Genomic DNA, 9,541 nt, shown 5'->3' with positions numbered 1-9,541 from the left:
TTGTTTGTGTGTCCTACATTTTTAACACTTTTACTATTATTGATTGTACCTCGTACAAGGGTTGAAATTATCGTGCAACTATGATAACCTGGCAACACAGCCCTAAGTGGAGACCAGACGGGAGCCCCAGGGCACCATCCCAAGTCGGGACACAACCCGCCTGCAGCCCCATCCCCCGGGAGAGCCACCAGAGATGGCGTGGCTCCAAAGCTAGGTAGAACAACCGCGCATGCGCGGGCCGTCCAGCCCCTCAGGCGGAGCAGAGGTGCTAACTGGGCCACGCAATGGGGGCGGGGCGCCCGTTCTAACTCGCTTTCATGGTTCCCATAGCAACCGGGACGTTGGCGGCCTAGACGCTCCCGGTCAGACATGGCACTGCCGGAGCCAGTCCGGAGGCGGCTCAGCAACTTCAGCCGGACTGTATTCAGCGACAGCAACCGCACCGGCCCGGAGTACCCCGACGGCGGCTGTAGCCCGGGTAAGGCCTGGCTCCAGTGCCAGCGGCAAAGATGGCGGCGGTGGCGGCACTCTCGTGGGTCGCTGCCAGGAATGAAGATGGCGGCCCAGGTGCCTCCTCTACGCTCATTGAACCAACGGCGCAGCGCTTCCTACACTCATTCACTCACTCGCAGGCGGAGGGGAGCCTCCCTCCCAGCCTGCGAGCGAGCAGTCCCCGCGGCTGCTCAATGCCTGAGACGGCCAACAGCGGCGCCACCACATAAGGGGGCGGGGCGCTGAAGGCGGGGCGGGAACGGGTTAGCCCGACAGAAGGGCCCCGCCTCCACCCGCTAGGCACGGTGAGCGCATGCGCAGTGGTCCCGGCTGAGCTGCACTGCCTTTTCCTGTCGGCGGGGCAGGCTTTTTTTCTGCTTAATGAGTTAGATATCCAGGTTGTAGCAACATGAGGCAAAAGGAATCAGAACTCGTGGTAGAGGTGACATCTGTTGTTAGACCAACTAGATTTTTGCAAAAAAGAAAAAAAGTCTTTAATTGCAATTAAAGATAGCTTGCAAGTGAGGGATCCTTTGACCCTAGCTGACTTCCTACCAGTGGGGCAGGGGGCTGGACTCGATCAGCCCTAATGTCTATGAAATCTATGAAGCCTTTTTTTTCCCCCAGGGATCCTTTGACCCTAGCTGACTTCCTACCAGTGGGGCAGGGGGCTGGACTCGATCAGCCCTAATGTCTATGAAATCTATGAAGCCTTTTTTTTCCCCCAAAAAAATCTAGTTGGTTTAATAAAAGATATCACCCCTACCACAAATTCTGAATTGGATAGAGGTACACATGGTTGGGTGTGTGTAAGTATTTACACACATGCAAACAGGCATACACACAGGAGTATATTCACACCCCTAACTTTCCTGAACTCAAGCTCTCTTCATCAGTGGCAGTGAAAGGTCTAGGCCAGCGGTTCCCAATCTGTAGTACACGTACCACCAGTGCTACACAGACACTCTGGCAATGGTACGCATTAACAGATTTATTATTATTATATATGACAAAAATTTGCTGGTGATACTTAAGGTCAAACTGAAAAATTTGCTGGTGGTACTTAAGGTTGTATTGTTTTAAATTGGTGGTGCACAATTTGTCAGAGTTTGGGAACTGCTGGTCTAGGCTCCTCTTCGCAGCATCTGCTAAAGCGGGGTGGACTTCAAGAAAGCTTGTTCTCTCTCTGTATAGATATACACACACATATAGAATCATAGTTACTTAGTCTGTAAGGTACATACCTACCCTGCCTTACGCCTGTCTTTTTAATTTTTTTTTAATACCAAAACAGCCTGGCTCCAGGGCTTCCAGGACTGTAGAAAAAGCACCAGAGGTAACTGAACTAGTAGTATGGGCTCAGGTCCTTCAGTAAACAGCACCGCTCCATTTCTGAACCCCCTGTACCTCTGCTGTTCCTGCAATTTGGGGGTTTTCAGGTGCTAAAATAACACAGGGAGTCACGGGCACTGGATTTACCCATTTCAGTGCTTAAATTCTCTCAGTCCCCTCTTTATAATAGCAAGCAGCATACTTTATAAAGCCTGGTTCGATACCTTCCGCTTCTCCACCACCTTTAGTATCAAATAAAGTCCACTGGTCAGGCCACAGCTGGAGTACTGCGTCCAGTTCTGAGAGCCGCACTTTAAGAGGGATGTGGACAGCATCGAGAGGGTCCAGAGGAGGGCCACTCGCATGATCAAGGGACAGCGGGGCAGGTCCTGAGGAAAGGTTACGGGACTTGAACCTGTTCAGCCTCCAGAAGAGAAGGCTGAGGGGGGATCTTGTAGCCTGCTATAAACTAGTCAGGGGGGATCAACAGGCACTGGGGGAGTCCCTGTTCCCCCGAGCGCCGCCAGGAGTGACCAGGAATAACGGTCACAAGCTGGCGGAGGGAAGTTGGACATCAGGAGGCGCTACTTCACGGTCAGGGCGGCTAGGGTCTGGAACCAGCTTCCAAGTGAGGTGGTGCAGGCTCCCACCCTGGGGGTTTTTAAGAGGAGGTTAGATGACCATCTTGCTGGGGTCGTTTGACCCCCAGTACTCTTTCTTGCCATGGCAGGGGGTCGGACTAGATGATCTGCCCAGGTCCCTTCCGACCCTAGAAACTATGAAACTATGAAATAGGATTTTTTTTTACATAAAAAATGACAAATGAAATACTTTGCTGTTTGTAATACAAGGAATAAGATAGACAAATACACCCAGTATCTTACTCCAGTGTGTCCTATTGTGCCCTACAGTAAGCAGTAATTAAATTAGTTCAAGAGTGGGGGGAAGAACTTGACATTTTTGGCTACTTTTGTCAACTATTTACCTGAAACTCAATCTTAAATCCTAATCCAAGTATTAGGATTTGGCCTAATATTGAAATATTAGGACAGGTATTTCAGAAATGTACCCATTGGAATAATACTTGGAACAACCCAGTGTAGCATAGCATCACAAGATGGTCACACAGAAAATTAAAAATCTTGGCCTCTGTCATTAATCAAAACCATTACCATTATCCATAAGTAACTTGCAACAGTTTAAAATGCCTCCTTGTAATTAGATATTACTTATCCATCGAAGGGTAGGCTGCCGATATCAACTGATACGTTGTTCCAGTTCTGAACGGCTCTCCAGAAGCAGTTCCTTTTCTAATATCTGGAAATGAACTGTCCTGCATTCATCAGGACAGGTTGCAACTAAGAAAGCATATTATAGCTAAGTAATGAAAAATTTTTGGAGGTCTGTAGGTCATCTCCCATTCCTCCTAGTTGGAATAGTTTTGATACATAAAAATGTTGGATTATTAATCATGTCAGTCACCTTGTACCTTCTGTTTTTAGTGTAGACAGTCCCTCCTCTTTACACTATTACCTTAAAGCCTTGTCCCAGTTCCTTTACTATATTCTCCTGCCCTTCCACCTAGCTAATTAATTATCATGAATACTTCAGCATCTGACAAAAAGATTTCTGGGCTATGTCTGAGAATTGAAGGTACCATGACTGCATGAGGCTGAACTGGACACAATGATGATGCTTTCCAAGGTAGAGCAAGGACAGGTAGGAGACTGGAAGTCAAAGAGAAACTAGCCAATACTTGAAGATGGGTTCAATGATATAGTGTTGTTACATATCAGGTCACAAGTCTTAAAGAAAAAAAAAGATACAGAACTTTTGGGTTGCACATGCGGAAACAAGAGATGATTAACAGGAAATGGAAATGAGATCATAAGAATTTGGCACCTGCCCACAAATGGTAGCAAGTGCCAGTTCTTCTGAGCTGCTCTTTGGGACATAAGAGAAACAGATCATTAGTAATTCATTCAGGTATTTATTGATATCATACTAAATATGAGGTAATGCAAATAAGCTTGTCTAATTAAAGGCAAAACTGTTCTCTTGTGTTCTTTTTAAAATATAGAACTTTTTTTTAATACCAAGTCTAATCTTTTGAACCTGTGGATGAATTTGAACTGTTGTGGAACTCTACTATCTGCATCTTATCACGGGGCTCAAGAGTTCTGGTTTTTCAGGTTTTATCAGCTAACTTCCTCCTCACTACAGTGTTTGGTTTGCAATTCCATTTTGTTTGATGGACGTTCCAGTTAGGTAGTTTGTTTAAAAACAGCCTCCCACCACCTCCTTCCCCCAAAACCAGCTATGCACAAATTATAATTTGATTGACATTGCTAAAGGCCAGTGATACATCATGAGGGCGGATTGAGGTCATGACAGAGCTGGTAGCTGGTTTGGTTGGTAGCTGTTTTTAAAAAGTAGGGGCTACTGCCTGTCAGATTCAAGAAACATTAATGGCATTGTGAGCAAACAGTACAAGTTTCCCTACCAACATGCAGGGATAGAGATCCTGGCCTCTAGGGATCAGTAATGAATATGAGCATAATCTAATTTTGTGCTTAGCTAATTGTGAGTTGTTTTGCTGAACTGTCAACAGAAGGAATCGCTTGTAGTTCTTGCAGCATATCTATCCAGTAAGACTTGGGCTGAGCCCATCAGCTGACTGCTGAAGAGTTACTAGATGATGCTTCTCAGTCCTCTTTCATTAGGCATCAGAATTATACTATCTACTGACTAGTGAAAAGCTGCAATTTATGATAGATGTTGTAGAATGCTATAGGCCAGGAGTATCAAACTTATCTGGCCCCACAGGCCAGATGAGTGGCACAGGGTGAGATCAGCTCCACAGACTGGCCCAGCTGGATCCAGTGTGTGGGGCATGCTTCATGTGGTGTGTGGGTCCAGTCCAAGTTCTGGGCAGCACTGCACCCTGGATGATAGGGCTCTGCAGGCATCTTTGACACCCTGTTATAGGCAATGATTTAGCATAAGGGTGTCAAATTTATTTGGCCCTACAGTTTTAGGCAAACCTTGGACAGTTTAACACTTGATACTGATTTGTCCAAGTTTGAAATTCAGTTATTAACATGTTGGTTGAAAGTTACTCTTTTTGAGGTAGTGGTGACTTTCTCCACTGTGTTTGGAAAGAGAATGTCTGACAAACAGGATGATGAGAGCTCCCTTTTCTCTCTCCAGATAACGAAATAGTTTCAAGTTTGCCGTTGCAGATGTCCCTCTATTTCAACCTCTACTTTTTCCCATTCTGGTGGGTGAGCAGTGTTGTCATGCTTCAGCTGAAGGTGAGTCCTTAGATAGAATGAATGTTGAAGGGTGCAATTTTCTTTTGTCAGTCTTATTTCCTTGTCCCATCTTAAAGAATTACCTTTTCCAGTCAATAATTCCAATCCAGACGTGGAAAGTTAATAGATTAAAGGATCTCAAGCAGGAGTGTATAAGTACTGGGGTATGAGGAGGACTATGTCTTGACAGAGTTAATAGCAAGTTTGATAGAGAGCTGACTGAACAGCAGGGGCTACTGCCTGTCAGATGCCAGAAACATTGACAGTGTTGCACAGATCTCATACACAATATACTGGCTGCTGTAGGAGTCGTGTAAACTAGGGATAGTTCTGTTCTCACAAAATTCTTATTCTTTTTCCCTCTCTCTAGTACTCAGTCTTGCCAGATTACTACAAGTTCATCCTGGTCACAATAATCATCCTTGCCTCTCTAATTGAGGCCATCCGACTGTATCTGGGATACATAGGCAATCTGCAAGAGAAGGTAGGTCCCCATCATCTCCCAGAGCAGTTGATTCAGGATTGCATTAACTGCTAAAAAGAAAACTTACCTGTTAGATTTCAATGTAGGTTCAATACCCCAGGCAAAAATGCTTCCAGTTGAATTAAAAGTTGACTGCATTTGTTCTAGCTGTGCTCTATGTTCCTTTCAATTCCTTAAACCACCCCCTCATTTTGTTCGTCCTTCTGAGGACCCTTCTCTCTGTCTCCCCTCTCTTCTCAAAACCTCTTCTACATGAAACTCCACATGACTAAAACCTCTCTCTCCATCTGCATACAAGTTTCTAAAAGCCATTAACATTGCAGTCATGACAGGGTGGGTTTGCATTCAGAATTATGGAGGTACTCTCTAGAGCACAGCATGATTCCTTTGGAACTGGCTAGGTCATGATTCCAACTAGCATACTGCCACTATACTGTGGTACAGGTCTCTCTCTTTCCACTTAGTGTTATTTTTGTTCCTGCTTACTCCTTTATACTTTTAATTCCCTTCTTACCTCTCCTCAGAATACTGGAAGATCATCCTGACTGTTCCAGGTCTTAACATTTTCTTAATTACATTGATAAAATGAAATGGCTGAGAATAATGCTGTTCACACCAGCATCACACTGTTCCAGAACACCTCAATAAAGTGTCCAGCAGAGGTGTAACTAAATTTTTGTCTCCCTGCCCAGGAGGGGAAAGAGGTGTCCAACAATCCAGAGTCTTACCTTCCCGCACACAAAGCAGTGATGCTACTGCTGTCACAAGGTTCCCCACTCATAAGCTGTTGCTGCCACTGCATGGGAACCGCCTCTAAAATCAGTTATTGAGGGCTGGTGCCTCTCAGAGATCAGATCTCTGCCTTCTCACCACCCTTAGTTATGCTACTGGTGTCCAGCAACTGAGCTGGCTTAACTGCTGGTGAAGCCATTTTATACACAGAAGGAGGTCACAAATTCCTTCACCTTCCTGTTTATGTCCACTTTTTTCACATCATTGTGGGACAAAAATGGCATACTTGGTTGGAAGTCTAGTAACAGAGTGAAAAGACCAGCAATCACATGTCACTTGGTTTCTTCTGTTACCAGACTGTTTTGAAACCCATAGATGCATCAGCGACTAGGACTTCCCTGCAGAGCCAGCTATATCAGTGAAAAGAAAACCTGAGAAGCCCCTGATCTTGTTCTAAACACTCCCTGCAACAAGAATCCTTGTGCCACTATACTGAAACATCAGTGCATCATTACAACCTTGGTTATCTGTGTTAGTAGAGCTGGTCAGAAATGGGATTCCACCCTACTTGTGATTTGTCAACAAAAAAACCTGAAAACCTGAAAACCAAAAAATTTTCTGACACTAAAATGATGCTATGCTGCTTCATATTAATTGCAGTTCCAGTATCTTATGCTCCCATTTTTCTCCATAAGCTGGGCTCACGGGTCAGACTACCTGACACATGATATATTTTAGTATCATGTGTATTAAAGTCATGGCCACAAGTGTACTATGGGAGAGGAGTCCACACAGTAGAGAATGCCAACAGAACAATCAGACTACAATGTACCACCATACTGTAATGCCATATTCAAAGCAAAAATGTGGTGTTTCAGGCATTCTAGTTCTTGCCAAACAAAATTTTTCCACAAAAAGGCACTTCCTCAGAAAGTTTGTAGAATCTAAAACCCATTTTTCTATGGAAAAACAGTTTAGCTAGAATATTTTCAAACAGCCCCATTTCTTAGTGATCCCACAGCATATGTAGGCTTTAGGGAGATGAAAAATTAACTTTATAGCTAAAGATTTAGAAAAGTCCTTTTTAATAGTATAACACAATGCTTGAATTATAAAAGCTGGCAGCTTTTATAATTATTAACATTTCCTGTTATGTTTATCTGTTGTAGGTCCCTGAGCTGGCTGGTTTCTGGCTCTTGAGTCTTCTCCTTCAGTTTCCCCTAATTCTCTTCTTGCTCTTTAATGAGGGTCTGAAGATCCAGCCACTGGAGCGTGCAGTCCACATCATCTTTGCCTTCTTCCTCACCTTTCAGGTCATTGCAGCTTTTCTTGCCTTGAAAAGAATGGTGAACCAATTGGCAACTCGCTTTCACCTTCATGAATTTGACCAGCTGGACAGACATTCTGCACCTGATTATCCAGCCTGGGAGAAGAAGAGAGTACAGGCTCCCCGGGTGGCTGGATCACACTTGGAAGCAGCTCGTCCAACAACCATTGGCTGGGGTTCTGCACTTAAGGCTTGACAAGCTACCAGGGTAGAGTCTGGGAATGAGTGTCCCTTGCTGCTTTGGATTAACCTCAGTCTTCTTGCTCATCAGACATTAAAAGTAGCTCTAATGCAGCAGGCAATATTTAACCCAGGAGATATGAACTCCATTCTTTGTGATCAGTTACACGGTGGACTTCAATTCACATGCATGTCATTATGGAGTTTGTAGATTTTATACTTTATACTTTAGCAAGTATGAAATTTCTTTTACTTGTATACAAAAGATTTCTATTTTCATGACCATTTTGCAATGAAATGTTTTGTTTGCAATAAATTCACAAAAGTGTTTTTATTTATGTCTGCATGGTGGTATAATCCAGAGTGCTTGTGAGTATAGGACCGCCACAGGAGGCAGGGGGCAGCACAAAGGGAAGACAGTAGCCATTGAAAACTGCATCAGTTATTTCATTCCTACAGCTCTGCATGTAGGGTGCATGCTCTCCTTATTAATAACCTTCCACTGGGGCAGGTCCCCTATGCATCTGGCACAAGCCCAGAAAGGACAGAAAAAGAGTATGCTTTCAGCAACCCCTCTTCACTAAACTTACTCAACATTCCTAGAAACAAAGCAGAAAGTTTCAGAAGAAAAAAATACAGTTAAAAATGCTCAACAGGAAAGAGGGCCAGCCCCAGCTATTTCACTGCCCTGAGTAAAATTAATCTTTCTATGTCTTGCCCTGCATTCATATAGCTAGCCACCAATACTCTAGAAATGCCGCTCTTGAATTTTGCACCTGCACAGTTTGTCCATAGGCTGACTCTGCTAAGAGTATTTTAGATTCAGGTTAGGTTAGAAAGGCCTCCAACGCCAATGGAAAACATGCCAGACAGGAACAAAGGGCAGAAGAAATTAACTGGATACCAATACGGACACCAAAGATCTTATCTCTTGAGTTTAAGCCCATGAGATGTTCTTAAATCTGAGATTTTAGTGGTAAAGAAGGGAGTCACTGGCTTGGAAGACTAAATTACTTAGCTAGAAACTGGCCTCAGGGAAAACAAGTGAAACAAAAGCTACTGTGCCTCATGGCCCTACTGAAGCATAATGCTATATCTAGAAAAACTGAACTAGGGACAAACATTATCAGAACTAAGAGGTTGCCTGGAAATACTGAAGGTGGAAGCCTAGTCTGCATGTAAAAAGCTTTAATTACAGCATTCTCGAATTGGGACATTCCTGAAAGGTAAGAAGTTAAGAGTACTAGGGTGCCATTCTTTCCATTCGGGCCTCATAAGTAACAGGTCTCATGATGAAATCGTTATCAGCAGAAAGATTTAATTACAAAAAAAGCCATAGGGCATCCAGAGCTTATATTCAATTTTTTTCCCAAGACCTTTCTGCCCTAATTTTAAAAAAAGAAGACGGGTTGAGGAAATCACAGCAGCCCCCAGTGACAGGGATATCCATTTACATTTTTCAGTACTGGTAATCGGGGATCCTGGTTTTCTCCAATTAAAAAAAAAAAAATCCCCAATTTTTGGGTTTAAAAAAATCAACCCAAAATCCACAGTTTTCCATCATCAAAATGAAACACCACTATATATATATATATATATATAGAGAGAGAGAGAGAGACTGACACTGGATATATTTTTCCAACAAATTCCATGCCTGCCAAGTTGTGGAATATATAGAGC

The 9,541-nt window shown here is 43.7% G+C and overlaps 1 protein-coding gene across 2 annotated transcripts; it reads left to right on the top strand.

Moving 5' to 3' along the window:
- Window positions 1-247: 247 nt before the first annotated feature.
- On the top strand, window positions 248-8,170 carry TMEM17 (transmembrane protein 17). Of its 2 annotated transcripts, XM_006016750.3 has the most exons (4): window positions 248-478; window positions 5,035-5,138; window positions 5,509-5,622; window positions 7,524-8,170. In XM_006016750.3, the coding sequence occupies exons 1-4, from the start codon at window positions 370-372 to the stop codon at window positions 7,875-7,877; spliced, it is 681 nt and encodes a 226-aa protein (XP_006016812.1). In that variant the 5' UTR covers window positions 248-369; the 3' UTR covers window positions 7,878-8,170. The 2 variants fall into 2 exon arrangements, with proteins under 2 accessions (XP_006016812.1, XP_025048166.1); XM_025192381.1 differs by lacking the exon at window positions 5,509-5,622.
- The last annotated feature ends 1,371 nt before the right edge of the window (window positions 8,171-9,541 follow it).

Source organism: Alligator sinensis, unplaced genomic scaffold (assembly GCF_000455745.1).
Source record: "Alligator sinensis unplaced genomic scaffold, ASM45574v1 scaffold219_1, whole genome shotgun sequence".
NCBI classification, from domain to species: Eukaryota; Metazoa; Chordata; order Crocodylia; family Alligatoridae; genus Alligator; species Alligator sinensis.
The sequence above is the reverse complement of the archived record's forward strand: the minus strand, read 5'-3'. Positions and strand labels throughout refer to the sequence as shown.

Bases quoted from the DNA above. Each gene is read 5' to 3' on its own strand.
- TMEM17 (XM_006016750.3), top strand. From the start codon at position 370: ATGGCACTGCCGGAGCCAGTCCGGAGGCGGCTCAGCAACTTCAGCCGG. The intron at 479-5,034 runs GTAAGGCCTGGC...TTCTCTCTCCAG, and splicing joins CGACGGCGGCTGTAGCCCGG to ATAACGAAATAGTTTCAAGT. The intron at 5,139-5,508 runs GTGAGTCCTTAG...CCCTCTCTCTAG, and splicing joins TTGTCATGCTTCAGCTGAAG to TACTCAGTCTTGCCAGATTA.